General features: G+C 35.9%; 1 protein-coding gene across 2 annotated transcripts in view; it reads right to left on the bottom strand.

Annotated features, from left to right (window-relative positions):
• Positions 1-17,509, bottom strand: part of LOC109095028 (metabotropic glutamate receptor 4-like) — a 157,384-nt gene that overhangs the window by 105,815 nt on the left and 34,060 nt on the right. For both annotated transcript variants that reach the window (XM_042758816.1, XM_042758817.1), the window contains exon 2: positions 5,923-6,810. In XM_042758816.1, the coding sequence (XP_042614750.1) occupies positions 5,923-6,450 (528 nt within the window). In that variant the 5' untranslated portion in view covers positions 6,451-6,810. The remainder of the gene's footprint in view (positions 1-5,922; positions 6,811-17,509) is intronic.

Below are 17,509 nucleotides of genomic sequence, written 5' to 3' on the forward strand. Positions count from 1 at the left end.
ATGTAGCTTTGCACATTTGATTTGAGTAAATAAGAATTAAGTTTCCATAAATGCATAGCAGTGCCTCCCTGAACATTAAATAAGAATTGTATTTGATTGCAAACTTTAAAGATTTTTTTTAAATACTTTCAACTTTCCAGCCTAATATAAACCAAGACACCTAGATGTATACCTTCAATAGGTTGATTTCCCCTTAAAAAAAAAAAAATAAGAAAAGTCTAAATACTGTGATGCTATGAAAACATTTTCCAGTTAAACAATCTCAACCTCCCAGCAACACTAGTTTTATGGATTGGGTTGTGGTTATCCTCTTGTTTTAACCAATGGCAGTCAGGGGAAGTGTTCGGCAAACTTGGTGAAAAACAGTTCCATCTTGTCGCCAAAGAAATTACACGCTTCACCTTTAGGGTTTAAATGCTGAGAGATTACCTCACTGAAACAAACAGGTGAACCGTGCTGGAAGATCTAATTGCTTTTCTTAGTTTCTCTTTAAAATTGTTATTTTTTGCTTCCTCTTCCAACATCACTTCAAATATAGCCATCAGCAGTGATTTCTGAAGTTACTTGGTGAGAGCAGCCAGGTCAGAATCCTAGACAGAAAGACTTAAGAACACAAAGGAACGATAAGATGGAGGAAAACAGAGCAATATGTCAGACATTTGAGTGGAAACGGACAGTGAGATGGCAGTGTAAACAGGCCAATTTAAGAGTGAGTGTTAACAATTGTTATAGCGACCCTTCCATGGCTCTCTGAAACTCTTTATAACTCACTGGCGCTAATACAATCAAACATCCAGACAGACAAAACAACCACTGAGAGAGTTTATATCATGAATCGACTGTCCTCCTCAAAGTGTCTGGGTGGGAATGAGGGTTTAAAATGGAGGTGTAAAAACTCTGCAGACAATTACATTCCCCTCCAATTTAATAGCTAAATTACAGGCGCAGCTACAAACCATGGGGCATAAACATTCACAGCCTGCTGAAAGCACAACAACATTGATCAGTGATGTACGTGAATACAAAACTCAGTGCATGCTGGCAATGATTGTTGTAATTAATTAAGGCTAATTATCACCCTGAAAATGTTTTGAAACCATTGACCTTTTTTGGATTGAAAGTAAAGATCTTCTGTTAATGTCAACATGAAATGCCATTAGCAAACCATGCATTTGTGAGTTAAATGGGATGCTCAACAAGAATAAATGTTGGGTGGGGCCTTATTTTATCTATTGGACTTGCTAAATAAATTGCAAAAACTGGTCTTGGACGTCGTTGGTGGGGAGGGGCTGAAAAATATGACAGCGTAAAACTTGTTATTACATTCTGAAATTAGTTTTGCTTTGGAACCATGCACAACAGGAACAGGAATGTGGATTAGGAAAGTACATGGGGTACATTTAGATTTTTATGTTGACTTCAACACCCCAAAAAATAAATAAATAATAGCTATGCCATATTTTGAGTCAAATTTGCACAATATTATCACTAAAATAAAATAGTCTGATATTGTTTAATACCGTAGCTGTGAACCCTGGGCAAAAATAAATAAATAAATTCTGATGTTCTGCCATCACATAAATTTTAAAAGCCTTTTTGGTTATTACTAAGATAGTGGGGTAGTTTTGCTTTATAGCCATGAAAGTAAGAGACTCTGTAATAGCTAAAACATTATCAGTGCTGGTAAACATTTCACAAATCCAAAATGCTTTGGATAGTTTCATTTCAATTCTTTTTGGCACAGAAAAATCAGTGATTAATCCAAAACAAGCTTCCATTTTATATTAGCAATAAGAGATGGCAAAAGGATATGCCTGTAACATTTATGACAGCTGTGAGTTTGACGGAGCAACTCTCTTGTTAGTTAAATTATGCTGGCAAATTTCACAAAACTCCAAACAACAGTTGCTTTTTCTTTCTAACTCCAGCCTGTACTCTGAATGTGCTGTTGGATTTTTCAATACATAGATGTTGAGGAAGGGTAATTTGCTGCTTCTAGCTACTGTTATGTAATGCTGATGTGAAATATTAATCATGAAAAGCTCAGGACTGCCAAATCTATGCTAGGGAAAGTGCTTTTTGTTAACCCCCTAAACTGCATGCAGGTGGCAGACCTTACATCTTAAGCAGGGTGTTCTTGCAAGAGTATGGAGTTTTCTTTTTCCCTGGTGCTTGTGTGTGTGTGTGTGTGTGTGTGTGTGTGTGTGTGTGTGTGTGTGTGTGTGTGTGTGTGTGTGTGTGTGTGTGTGTGTGTGTGTGTGTGTGTGTGTGTGTGTGTGTGTGTTTGAGGTGGTGGGAGATGGTTGAGTGTGTGTATGGATGTGAATTTGCGTATGCAATGCAACTATGCATTTTTCCGGTTTCTCAGTGCTTCGGATTCCATAATTGAAGACTAGCGAAAAGCAAGCGAAAGGCCAATAGCTGCATCTGGTCAGAGAGCATGTTAAATTCAGTGAGAATATCTGGAGCAAAAATGCTTTTTGCTGATGCACAAGTTATTTTACTGCCTTGGGTAAGCATACATCAGTTCTTTGAGCAGATGTGGCAGATATTTACAGTTTTTTACTCTGTAATGTATACAGGCTCCTATCGCACAAGTACTGTGGTGGTACAGTGATGGTATCAGATAATGATTCCATGGTTCTTTGATAAATACACTGAGACAATATAAGGAGGAGTTGTCGTTGTTCAAGACTTTCCTAGCCCCTCACTATTACAACATTTTTTATGGCACTATATTAAAACGTCTGATTAAAAATGATAGAAAATGACTTGGCCGTATTTATATTTAGAATCAATCATGAAAATATGTGAATTAATGTCTTTTAATGCACTCATCACATTCTATACAACAGGTGTTTCTGGATTTAAATTTGATTGGACAGTCAGCATTCCAAGGGTATTGATTTACAGTCCAACAGAACTGTGAGTTTTCACTGTTTATGTCACTGTTTGAATTTTTCAGTGACTCATTCTGCAAGTTAAATCATTATGCCAGTAGGTGGTGACATGTCACGTTTCAGAAAAGCAATCAATAAAAAATAGACTGATATTTGTTGTGAGGCGTAATTACTGTAATGTAGTGTAATGTTTTGTTGTTGTTGTTGTTGTTGTTGTTTTATTTTTTTCTGAAATAAACCATCTTAGGTGGCTTATCTGGCTGAAAAATGCAAACTCTGGAGGGCACAGCCTTTGAAATGAGACACATCAAGTGAATTTATTTATGAGAAAGTCATTGAATCATTTCTTTAGCTGAGAAAAAATTGACAAAGTAGCTGGCTGTATTGTGTTTAAAATAGAATTTAAGTTTTTGTATTTTGAACTGCTGTATAAAAGCAGTATCACTTTTACACTAGCCATTATGTAAAAATACATTTTTAGCAAAGGTTCAGCTAAAGAAAACAATTTTATATCAAAGTTTTCAGATTTTGTCTTGAAAAGCAGCTGTGGAAATTTCACTCTTTTCCCATTTAAGTAGATCAGAACTGTACCTCCATTACCTAACATACTGCCAAGGACTGACTTGCCTTAAAGAAACTTTGTATGTACCACAGTACTGAATGATTACACGCCCTGGTACTTCAAAGAAGACCATGATATTACTACGGTACATGCCCAAAATACCATGGTAATAATACCATGGTGCAATTTTTTTGTCAGCTAAGACTCAGTCTAATCCAACATTTCTCAGTCAAATGAAAACATCCCTCTTACCGGTCCTTTTTTTTACACATTATACTTTGATGGTCAAAGCTGACCATTATCTAAGTGGATTATAAAAAGATTACGTCAGCTTCAACTTCAGCTGAGGCTTCCGGTAAAATGGCTCTGGATGCAATGAGTACATGTTGTACAAGAGTAGAGGAAATTGCAATGACTAGGAGGAACTGAGGCATTTATGCATTGAGTGCATGACAGTGTGGTGAGGTGCATCTTCATTTACCACAGCTGAGGTGGGCAAGGCTAAAATAGCTGTAGTGTGTACATCTGATCTAAAGATCATTGTACTGTTCAGCTGAAAATCCTAAGAGGGTTTGCACAAAAGCGCTCAGTGAATTTATGAGCAAACGAGCTCCACCCGCAGCGAGGACTCCCCAGTTGCCCTGTCACAGCACCTGCTGCCTCTTTTTCTCAATAACGGCAGTGTTTTTGCTGTGAGCTTTAAATGAGCTTATATCAGCACTCATGCTCGAGGCCTGTCATCTCCACGCACCACTGCATAGTTTCCTCTGCCTGCGATCTGTCTTTGATCACAACTCTCTGACTGATGAATGGCACCATGTAGTCGGCATTTCAGAGGGTAAATATATATTAAACGTTGGGCATCTGTCTTTGGGTGGCCTGGCTGAGGAATGAATGAGAATTGGCCTTGCTGACGCCAGGTCAGTGTTATTCTGAGCTAAACATGGAGTCCTGCATTATTCATATACTTGCTTTATGAACATATGCAAATCTGATCTCCATACTCAAATTGTTCGACCATAACCATGGTCCCCTGCAAAAGGGAGAGATATTTGTTAACTTAGACTGAAGACTACATAAACGGATGCATGCAGAGGGTCCTAAAGAGCTTATTTAATGGTTAGCCTTGAACTATACTAACTCTTATTATCATGTTGATGTTAACAATTCACAGATTCAATTAACAATTCATGCATTACATATATGAAACATGCTACAATACATCATGCTAAACCCATAATCCACATTTAATATCTGCATCCCATAATGCATGTTAACTGAATCGCGGGTACAAAACAATTTTATTTGCATATTCAGATTCTCTGCCGAGGTGATCATCAAAGTGTGAAAGTGTGCCGTTAAACATTCATCAAGATGAAGAATTACCTACCTCCATAACAATGTAACATAACACTGAAAAGAATCAGATCTTGAAGACTGGAAGTGTTGTATCCTAATTCGGAAATCTCTTTAGCTCAACTTCATCCATTTATTGCAGTAAATATTCTGTTAACATTTGTTTAGAAATAGGCCATGTTTACATTATCAAATAGGAGCCTCGCAATTTGCACAGAATGAGTTGAGGAATGCTACTGACTTTGTTTGGTCATGACTAAGTGGATGTAAGAACCCCCAGATTGCTTTCTTATTAATTATACATTCACTGGGACACTGCTATCCACTCAGCTTACCAAAGGAGAAGACCAAATGGCAGAGGAAGAAAGATACAGATGCAACATCTCACACATCAGCATATTCACTTCAATCCTGTAAAAAGACCAGCTATCATGTTTTGTTTTTGAATCTGGTCCGGTGGTACTTTACTTAAAGCAGCAAGACCTCTATGATCAGAAAGATCAACATCTACATGGCTTAATGTTTGCAACATTGTTCATTTAGATTTTTTAAATGGTTGTTTTCTTTTAGTCATGTGTTATGTCTTTTTTTGTTAAAATGCCATTTCAATTTAATAAACAGGCTAATCTTGTCATGTCATTGTCATTAAATTCAAGCCATTTTATTCTGAATGAAATGGAAACTGTAACAGATCAAACTTTAACCAATAATAAAACAAATAAAACATCATTTAATCAATAATTGATTATTATATCATATTTAATCATGTATATTCATTGTTTATTATTTTCTGTTTAATAATCTGTAAAAAAAAAAAATTGTTTAATTTATCAGTTAGATTTAATTATTATTATTATTATTATTTATAGTTTTATTACTTTATAATACAATAGCACATAAGGATATTAAAGCTTTCAAAACTGTTATTCCTTTCATCAACATATTCTTTGACTCACTAGGTTTTGACTCACAAAACCAGCTTGGACCAGAATGAAAATTAAGTTAAAACTGGGAAGCAGGCAAGTAAATCATGATCAAGTTCAATCCAAATCCACACACAAAAAATAAATGAATAAAAAATAAAATAATGATTATGCTGTTTACCTTAAACAGGCGGAGGATATTCGCCACCATTATAGACACGGAACTAGACGACGCTCCAATGACGCCCACCACCCTTTCTGGCTTGGTAATGATGGGCGATCCTCCACCTTGGCATTTCACATCCGTGCCGTCCTTTTCTATGAGGGCCTGGACAAAAGTGAGAGACTGCTCCAGAGCGTGTGTGTCCCGCGAGCATGTGTCCAGAATGCGGGCACCCAGGGTGATATTTGGGAGCAGTTCGTGGTCATTATTGATGCGGTCCAGAGCAAAGAGCATAGCTTCCAGACGATGGATTCCCTTTTCCTTTTTTAGCTCACCACAGGGTTTGCCCTCATGACCACGGGCGTGAACTGGAAACAGACCGCCCAGTGAAATGTCCCCATCAATCCGGATAGAGTTTAGATGCGTGTGGCCTGGACCTTTGGGCTTCGCAGCCAAAGCAGTCAGGAAGAGGTAGAGAAGAAGCAATGCTGAGCCCTGACAGAGAAAGTTGGTCCATCCAACCATTTTGCCCATGGCTGAAAACATTGTAGCAAGCCGGTTTCAACCAAAATGTGTCTATTTTTGGATCTGAGATGTGTCACAACTGAGTTGACAGGTCAATGGAGACACCCTTTGACAGGGCACAATCTTTTAAAGTTCATAGTTATGTCACTAAATTTGTAATTGATTGGAATGCTCATCAGGTTCTTTAAGCAGCAGTTCTGCATTAATCCACTTTATTTCCTGTCAAGGAACTTCCTCTAGAGTCCTTTGATGAGATTAAAGGTTAACCGTACGTCTTTGGTCCCTTGTTCCCTCTAGGTTTCCAGTCGTCCCTGTCTCCTAGTGGAGGGGGTTGGGGGTCTTGTGCTGTGAACACAAAGCTTCACCAAACTGTGAGCCTTCCTGGAAAATAGATAGGAAAAAAGGAATGAGTAAGCACCACAGAATGGCAATACAGTCAGATGATTCTGTATCAGTATGGGCATTGCAGCGCTTATGTTCTTTTCCTTAAACTTTCCTTTGCAGCATCTTACTGAAAACAGCTTCTTACTGAAAACCCACTTGCTTTTTCTAACATGCTCCCTCTCTCTTCCTCTCTATAGTTTGAATTTAAAACATTGCTATGGGCTCCCAAGGTCGAGAGAAATATGCTTTGGCTCCCACATGTCTCTTTTCAACATCCTGAATGAAGGAGCTGCATTCCAATGAAGAGCTCCTATCCAGCAAGAGAGAATTATCTATGTAATGTGCTGTTTTTGTTTTCCCCCATCAGAAATGATGAGCTCTGATAAAGCAAATGAGTTTGGTTGATGAAAATTGTTCTGCACACACCATATACTGACAAAAGGCAGACCCTTTAATATTCTGCCACAATGGTCACTGCAGGATATTTAAGTTCTTGGAATTAATAGTTATTTTGGCAACCTCGGGGTCATTAATTACTTTAAGAAATGAGATTTAATTTGTATGACACTGATCTTGATGTGGGTTGAGTTGCTTTAAACAACTTTGACAGTTGCTGTTATCATTACTCCCCTAATTGTTGCCTAATTGGGTTAAAATTTACATACTGGAATATTCCATTAGTTTTCTGTGATTTTAGTATGCATGTGCATATATTTGAGTTGCTGATTCTTCTGAACAGAAATTTTGCTTTGAGGGCGAGTGGCAAATACGCCAAATTAATCTAGACATATTTTTAATGCCTACACATTATCGTTATCATGCACCATCATGATTCACTGCTTGGGTTGTTTTCACCTCCTCCAGCACACTGAAGATATATTTTCTCTGCCATTTCATATGCATCTATTATTTTGGCAGTTATACATTTAAAATCTCCCTTTATATTGCTCTTTATGTACAGTGCTGTATATTTTTAAATGATCACTAAATGCACAGTTAAGCATGGTTTTTTATACTTTCATAAAAATACTGTGCATGTCTTTAAACATGGATGCAGTTTAAGCAGTGGACAGTAACGGAGTAGCTTTACTGTACTTAAGTAAATTTTTATTTACTAGTAGTTTTATTTTGAGTAACTTTTACTTTTAGCTGTTACTGTATTTAAGTACATTTTTTTAGTATTTGTAATTTATTGTATGCTCCGACACACAGAAGCGGTGTCTGATTCAAGAATGAACTGATTCTTTTCAATGAACCTTTTAAATCGGTTCACAAATCGCACCAAATGATTCATTCACGAATTAGAATTATTCGATTGCAGCTGTTCTTGAGTCGACTCACTGATTCAAATGAACCGTTCCTAGACTGGAGACTAGAGTCTCTAGTGAACTGAATTCGCAACCTGGGAGATCTTGTGAGTGCACGCGCGACTGATGCTGCTAAAAGTAAGTTACTAATGTCGAATTTTAGGAATAATTATTGAAACTGAAAATCATATTTAGGTCAAAAATATCAGTTGTTTGTGAATTAAATCTGCTGTGTAAAAAAAAAAAAAATACAAAAAATAAAAGGGTGATCTATTTAAGCCCACTGAAATGCTTGAATGCAGACACATCAAGACATGTTTTAGGTAGGTACAGTTTTATTAAAATGCTGCATATAGCCGTATGTGACGTCTGTTTTTATATTGTTTATCAACAGTGTACATTTTTATATTGTTTGAATTAACTAGCCGAGTAGACAGATATGAATGTTTATTCATAACCATACTGAAAATAAGTAAATACTGTATTGTTAGCTGATGCTAACTGTCTAGCTAACATGCTGGTGCTATGTTGAGGTAATTTTTAGATATAAAGTCCAAATATTTTTATTCAACCATCTAGATAGATTACATCTGAGGGAAAAAGAAAGGATGTGATGTTCAGAACATGGTAACTACAGTATACAGTATCTGGGGGCATTGGGCCAGGGGTGTTTTTACACCACAGACAAGGTTTGAGAAGAAAAAAATATTATTATATTATTATAATTATATTTTCCTTAAAATGTTCTTCCTAACTTCAGGCCTTATTCTCATATCATATATAACTGTTATGCTCTGTGAAACAACAAGCTTTAAAACACTTTTGTGTTACTGGTGAAGATCAGATGGTCAAATCTTTTTTCTCTCAGGTACATCGCAGTGTAAGCTTCACAGTGAACATCACTACATCACTCTCATCAACGTAGTCCATATCAACAACAAAAATATATCTTGACTCAATATAGTGGTTATTTTGGGAAAATCCCAGGTATTTTGAGCAGCAGGATTATTAAAAAAATGTGCTAATATAAATTTCAATTGAGTAGCCTATCTAAAATTGCAAAATAAATCTATCAGTACTTTTTTACTTAAGTACATAAAAAGTTGAATACTTTTGTACTTTCACTTTAGTAAAATTGAAAAAGGAGTACTTTTACTTTTACTGGAGTAATATTTTATTATACGTAGCTATCTGTACTTTTACTCAAGTACTTGATATGTGTTTACTTAGTCCAGCACTGAGTATAAGCAATTATTTTCCAGCCTTGATCCCAGCAAATCTATTTTGGCACTGTTTGGTTCACCTCACTTATTTACAAGGTGATAGAAATTCTCTTTTATTCCTTTGTAAGTCTTACTGACCTGCTCTCATTCTATCATTTTTTCTTATCTCATCCTCTCTTCCCACCTCCTCCCCTATTATTACACTATACGCTGGCTCCACACTTCTCCTCCAGTGCACAGACACTTCAAAGAATTACAACAGGGCCTCTGCAGTGACTCTGAAATGCTTTTTCAATGTTGGCAAATGTGCTTTGATATTAAAGAGTGAACTGGGGAATCCTTCCTCTGGGAAAAGAAGTTAGTTTGAGAGGCCACGGTAAGGCTTGAAGCACATGTTCCACTCTCCCACGCTCTCAGCTAAGGAAAACATTGCCAAACACGTGAGAGATGGAACACAGCCTAGATTCAAAGGTGTTTGTCTTGAATGATTTACCTTTAGGTGTTGTTAACAGTGTTGGGGCGTCACTAACTAAAAGTAGCAATGTTCCAAACTCAGCTATATATACCCCTAAAAAAAACAATAATGTTAAAATGTCTTTGTGTTTATCTTGACTATAGCTTAAGTTCAGTAGCTACAGTACCAAGTAACTTCCCCAACACTGGTTGTTAATAAATCGATTCGATTTTTAAGGCGAAGGCATGCTTGTTAGATGGCTGTTGACCCATATGAAGCTGTCAGCATGATCTGCGATCATTGCTGTGATTTGCGGGGAGTGTCAGCCCTACCACAGAAGTTAATTTAATTCATTAGTTAAAGTTAATTGACACTGCATGGCTGTCTGAGGATGTAATGGAGATATAATAAGTGCTGAGAGTTTCTATCAGCAATAGGCTTGGAAACGATAGTGGATACAAGCAATTACACATTTTTGTTCTATTTGAGGTAATGTTGAGTTATTTCAGATCTGGAGTGCTAGAAACAGTTTGCTGTATTAATTAGAACATTCAGAATTATTGAAATGTTGAAACTTGATTTGAAGTTCACATGCTTTTGCCTGTTAATATACCATTAAAGTGGTAGAATTAACACCACCTTTATCATTTGTGTGTTTTTAGACTGAAAAAAATTGATCACTGGCTGTTGAAGTCTTTAGCTGGGATCAGTGATATTTAACAAAAAGCTGCATGGTAATACAGCACGATTTGAGCAGCGAAAAATAACTAAATAATAAAAATAATGTCTTTCCTTTTGATTTTTTGCACAAAACCATGTGTTATCACCATAGTATACTTTGAATTACTATGAAGCACCAAGTAAATACCAAATTATATAGATATGGTAATGGTAATCTACACATATACACACACAGTGGGTTTCCATGTTTTATGGGGACATTCCATAGGCATAATGTTTTCTTCTACTGTACAAACTGTATTTTCTATCCCCTAAACCTATATCCTCACACAAAACTTACTGCATTTTTAGATTTTCAAAAAACTTCTTGGTTTTCTCATGGGGACGAAGAAAAATGTCCCCACAAGGTCAAAAATTACTGGTATTACTATCTTGTGGGGACATTTGATCCTCATAACGTAGGGAATAGTAGCTCTGTCGCAATAATCAATATATCAACTTATCTATATAAGTTTATTTCAAGGAAAGACTGTCAAAACAACGTCCACATACTGGCACAAGTAAGCACTCAAGGTACTGCCACAATCCTACAAATTAGCCAACAACCAGGTGCATACATTGGGTTGCATGCTGGATAATGCTGTCATTTGTTGCTTTTCTCAAAACACAGTAATGTCGATGACAAACAAAAGAATCACACGCAAGAAAAAAAACAAAACAGCACCTTAGCGCTTCTTGCTATCTCTACATAGCAGTTTAAAGAGATTTGTACAGGAAATTCGTGAACTGCCAATAATATTTAGCTGTTCTAAGTGCACTTATTAAAAGGTATTTCCATTTTCAGTAACCCTACAGCACTCTATTCTTAATAACAATCCAAGTGTGTAGCGCTAGTATGCATACTGTAGAATACCAACCTTTAGTCTGCAGGCTGCCCAAGGGAGCCTCCACTTAGCAACAGGCTAATAAATCTTTGCTGGTGCAGTGTGCCGCAGAGAAATGGTATTGTTCCTCATATCCTATCTGATAACATACTCAAGTGTGTGCTCAATGAAATATTAGCTATGGCAATTATAAATAGCGCTAATGAGATATTATCTGTTTCTAATAATGCTTTACATATTTGGAAGCTTATATCAGACTCCACCTACAAAAAACTCTTAATGCAAAGCTATTGCTGTTGTGAAAGGACAATTACTTATCGTGCACTGCAAAATTAGAAGCAAAAATTGCAGTCTCACTGGGAATGTTTTTACGGCGTACATATTGTTGATCAAATTAACCCATCTGCACAGTCTTGGGGAATATCACGTGCGAATAAGGCTGCAGAATTTGGATCACACCGCGCCCACACGTGCCATTCACGCCTTTCTTTTTTATAGTACCTCATGTCTCTGCTTCTTTAAGCATGTTGGGCTGACACCATTCAGTCAGTTAGAACTGTAATTGATCTTACAGGAATAATCTCTTTCCCATCTCTTCTAGAAACAGGAGAGATGTGGGCCATAATGGGAGGAGGTGGCATGGAAGGGCTCTTTTTCTGTGAACAGATCCTTTGTAAGAAGACTGAAGGTGACATGGTGGGTTTAATGCACACCCTTTTGAGTGGAGAAGTAATTTGGACCTGATCATTCACTGCAAATTCAGCTTAATCAATGTAGAGTGAATCAGGCAGGCTAAGGTCAGACCTATTTTCAATTCAAAGCTCAACCAATGATTCTTCTTTTTGTTTTTGGGAAGATATAGGGGGTTTAACAAATAAAGTGTGTGTGATTAGTAGAGAGGAGAAGATAGAGACATTGAAACACACCGTGAAGAGACTGATGGCAAAATGAAAAAAAAAATAATAATTTTATTAGGAGCTGTACAATTGACTTAGTTATTCCCATCAATACTTACAAAGGCCAGTTATGAAATTGGTTTGAATTCTCAGTAAAATTGTCCAAGGTTAGACTGGAAAGATTACCTAAAGAAGGTGTTCATGTATGGTCCTTTAATTATAGTAAAGGACCATAAATGGTTCCTTTAATTATTTATATATATATATATATATATATATATATATATATATACACACACAATTAAAAGGAATTGAAGACTATTTTTAAGAATTTTCAAATTATTTATTTGTTACTATAGTTTCCTTCCAAATTGATATTTTAATTTATTACAGAAAAAAAAGGTCCTTTATAAAAATCTGTATGTATGTATTGTGTGTGTATTGTGTGTGTGTGTGTGTGTGTGTGTGTGTGTGTGTGTGCATACATTTATTAATTCAAAGTATGTTCAAAGCATGTGTACAACATAATTAAATGTTGTAGTAAAAGGTTTTTTTTGTAATTTCTGTAATTTTCTGTCACAATCATTAAGAAAGAATGCTAATATGCTGATGTGCTCAAGAAACATTTCTTATTATTAGCGAAGTTAAAAATTGCTGTGATGCTTAATATTTTGGGTTGAAATCCTGATATTTTTTCAGGATTCTTTGATGAAAAGAAGAATTTATTTGAAATAGAAACCTTTCCTAATATTACAAATATCTATATAGTGTCACTTTGCATCAGTTTAATTATTTTTTTTTAAATATATAATGAAAATGGATGTTCCAGAATTGATGGTCCTAAAATATTATTTCGTATATTCTTCTGGTATGAAAAATGACCAAAATGTTTTTTTGTTTGTTTGTTTTTTAAATGACATTCAAACATTATCGTGTAGGTGCAGGTTTTATTGATCTTAGTTGAGCTGTTTACTCATTGTGCCTGAGACCTAAATAATTAAATCACGGAATTTGAAACCGCATAATCCAATGTATTTTAAACATCAGTTTCCTCTATCTGAAAATCACCTGGTTGACTCAAGGCCTAAAGAGACTCAGTCAAATTGAAACACCAATGAGATAAACACAACATGACAAATCACAAAGCTTTGTCAACTTTTCCATCACATTAGTGGAATAACAAAGCATATTATCACATCCAGATAACTGTACAGCCTACAACTGAAATTAGCTTTGGGATCAAGAGAGCACGTCAGGAAATATTGTTCGTTTGAGAGTTCCCTAAGGCTCCCTTGCTGATTTAGGCAAATATCACATAAAGTTTTTGGCCCAGGCATTAAAATGTTGCCACGATAAGCATTTTGTTGACTTGCTGACCTTAAGGGGCATTATTGCTGTCTTGTGATTGGCTGACAGGTCTTTCAGCCGTGCAGATTTCTTTGTGCACTCTTCCTAGAATACAGTGGACTCACAACCACACACTGTATGAAGATAAGAAGCAGAGGCACTTAATATTTTACTAGCTGGCTGCTAGTGAGTACCATGGGGCTTGCACCCCACCAAAAGACAAAGATAGAACTTGAATGTGGGATGCCACGATCTGGAAAAAGCTTAGAGACTGCATTTCAAGCAACTAATCAGAACACACACACAACTGTAGGGTCAGAAACAAACTCTACGTATGCTACAGCTAAACAGAAATGCTTAGCAAACACACTTAAATATATACGTGTGTGTGTGTATTTATATACTGTATACATATAAATACTCTATACACAGTACATGCACATATATTATGTAAACACAAACTTTTATTCTGCTACATTCAATTACATTTAAGGACTACATTAAAATTTTGTATTCATAAATTTATTAGATTTAACAAAAGTGTTCAAAAAGATTGTCTTTAAACCAACCTGTTTCAGTTAAATGGTATAAATTTGATAAAATAGTAAATTGTCAAATTTATTGTTGTATTTTAAGCCAGATTTGTAATTTTCTACTATATTTAAATTTCATATTTTTACATAAATTTGCATTTACTGTAGACAGTTTATCTTTAACGAAATTGCTAAACAAGGTTCTCTTTTAACTCAACCTGTTTCAGAAATATGGGCTGAATTAAAAAAATATGAAACATTATTACATTTATTTTTGCATTTTAAGCATGATAAATGAGTCATACATTTTAATTGTATTTTTATGTATACATTTGCATTATGAGCCCTATAGATAGTTTATCTTTAACTAAATTGCTCAACAAAACTTTCTTGTACCAACCCTTTAAAGAAAGATTTTTTAAATATTAAATCTATTCAAATTTATTGCTGCATTTTAAGACAGACTATACAGTTTTTTTTTATCCATATATACAAATCATGCATACGGTTTATCTTAATCTAAATTGCTTAATCTAATCCCTTTTCAGAAGGATGGACCAAATTTGATAAAATATTAAATATTATTAAATTTACTGTTGAATCTTGAGCTTGATGTATTTCACATTTCACTTTAATTTTACTTTACCTTTTAATGTTTAATAAAAATTTTAGCTGAAGTCAACATTTCCGTATAATGTATATTTTTGTTTTCCCACAGAAATAGAACTGTTGACAGAAGCTGGCCTGTAAGGGAAAGAGAAATCCGACTGTAGACAGTGTGCACTAATGTCTGCTATTGCTACCCTTGAGGCAAAAATGAGAATGCAATTTGACGACTTGCACTAAGTATGTTTCTAGCCACACAAATGCCATCAGATTCATTGAAAGTTTGAACTTTAAGGCCAAACACATGATGACAGTATGACATTTCATAAGAGGAGAGGAACACTACCATGCTCAAATTGAATATTCTGATCTTTTTTCCTCCAGAAAGATTGAAAACGGTCAACCGACAAAATTAAAGCTGTAAATATCTTCCAGAGCACATTTGGACTGGAGCGAATAACCAGATATCTTACAGCTGCAAAATGTCAGAGACAGCTGTGGGACCTCCACAAAGCACAAACACACACAGCAATATTGCCACGTATTTGCTGAGGCCAGTCATGGCCGAGAATAAACAGATATCTAAAGGTTGGGTGTGAGATCCTATAGGGAACTAGATAAATGTCATTTCACATTCCCTTAACCTTTGCACTGATAACAACACCTGCCTGTGTTGGAATCATCATGTTAATGCTGACTTTGCATGCTAGGTCATAATATCCGTGCACTGCGTGTGACTTTTTTTCTTTGTTGTCTAATAGCACATTGACAGCACATCCTAGCAATGAAACAGTTTTTGCCTCGCACTAACAAATAATATTGCTGACAACAAACAGAAAAAGAGGGCATACTGTGGTTAGATCATAGAGTTCTTGGGCCTGTTATTATTTTTGATAAATTTATATTTTTCTTTATCTTCTTCTAAACATAACATAACACATAACATAACATAACATAACATAACATAACATATAAATTAAATTAAACAAAATAAAAATAAGTATTTTATCTTGTTTTGCAGGGCAAAATTATTTGAACAAGATAAATGTAAAGATATTTTCTAACCTAACGCATGCAATTTTGTCAGTCCACAGTGAATATATAAACTGCTAAAGAGATATTGCTAACACTTTACAATAAGGTTTCAGTAGCTAACATTAGTTAACAACATTAGTTAACATGAGCTAACAATAAAATATACATCTAAAGCATTTACTAATCTTAGTTAATGTCAGCATTTACTAATACATTACTAAAATCAAAACCAAAACCAATCAATTTACATTAGATAATGTACTGTGAACATTACCATTTTTAATAACTAACATTTAAAAAGTTTAATAAATGGCATAAAAATATATATTGTTCATTATCAGTTCAACTAATATTAAAGGGTCATATGATGTTGCTAAAAAGAACATTATGTTGTGTATTTGTTGTAATGCAATGTGTTTATGCGGTTTAAGGTTCAAAAAACACATTATTTTCCACATAATGTACATTATTGTTTCTCCTCTATGCCCCGCCTTTCTGAAACACGTCAATTTTTACAAAGCTCATGGTTCTGAAAAGCAAGGTGTATGCTGATTGGCCAGCTATCCAGTGCATTGTGATTGGCTGAATACCTCAAGCATGTGACGAAAATGTTACGCCCCTGGCTATACTGTGATGCTGTGTCCTGGCACGACCAGACAAAACCAATAAAACCCATTACAAACGAGGCATTTGTTGCATCCAGTGGGGACATAATTACTGATTATAATGACTGTGTTTTTACACGTTGCATATCGTGCCGCGTAACCATAAAACCATGTCTGCATTTGTGATCAGAGAAACGACAAACTACACTGCTCAAAACTCACGTTTGAATCATCATTGGCAAATTCTTTAAATATAAAACATGTACTTACAGGCTGTGAGTCAGAAGCGCCAGACTGTCCTTGCAATGTTGGAACGGCTCCACTTTATAGAACAGCCTTTGAGCACAGACCCATTGTAGGCTAGTCTGCAGGTTCAGGAAACAGTCCTCTATAAAATGTGTCAGACAGCGTCACATACTGCAGGCTTGAGTGAGGAACGGCCAGCGGACTTGAGAACGGCACCACTGGCGGATTCGACGGAGGACACGTGACGATCCCGTGCTGGACTCCGCTTTGTCCGCGGTGAAAGCCGATCCGGCGATCCACAGCGCAAAGTTGATGTATTTCCTCAGCGACCAGCACGGATGAGATCTAGGCATGACGAAGCGGATATTTTGGAAGGCCAAACAAAGTAGTTTCGTTTTCACAACGAAACACAGCGTCTCCACAACATGGCGGCAGCAACAATACTACAGCGAGAATAAAAGTTACGCCTTCTTTCTTTGCGTGAACATTTGGGTGGTGTTATGCAAATCTTCCCACACAGTGACGTAACGATGTGGGGGCATGTTTAAACTAGGCGTTTTAGGAGGGTGTGGACTTTTATAAAGAATATCTCTTTGGATTTGAGACTTTAGTCTTTGCAACTGTACAGATGTTCTTTATGCACCAAGAGCTTATAACAATCTAAAGCGAAAGGAAAAATTTAAATCACATCATATGACCCCCTTAAAAAATGAGACCCATCCTGTAATGTGTATCAAGCATGATGCCACTGAAACAGAAACCGAGTAAACAAAAAATCCAATCACTTGTAACACTATTAATTATTTGTTGCTTTCTAAAATCAGCCTGGTTTAAAATATGGTGTTGTTGTGTCACCTGTTTTGGACTTTAGTTATTTGC

Source organism: Cyprinus carpio, chromosome A6, assembly GCF_018340385.1.
Source record: "Cyprinus carpio isolate SPL01 chromosome A6, ASM1834038v1, whole genome shotgun sequence".
NCBI classification, from domain to species: Eukaryota; Metazoa; Chordata; class Actinopteri; order Cypriniformes; family Cyprinidae; genus Cyprinus; species Cyprinus carpio.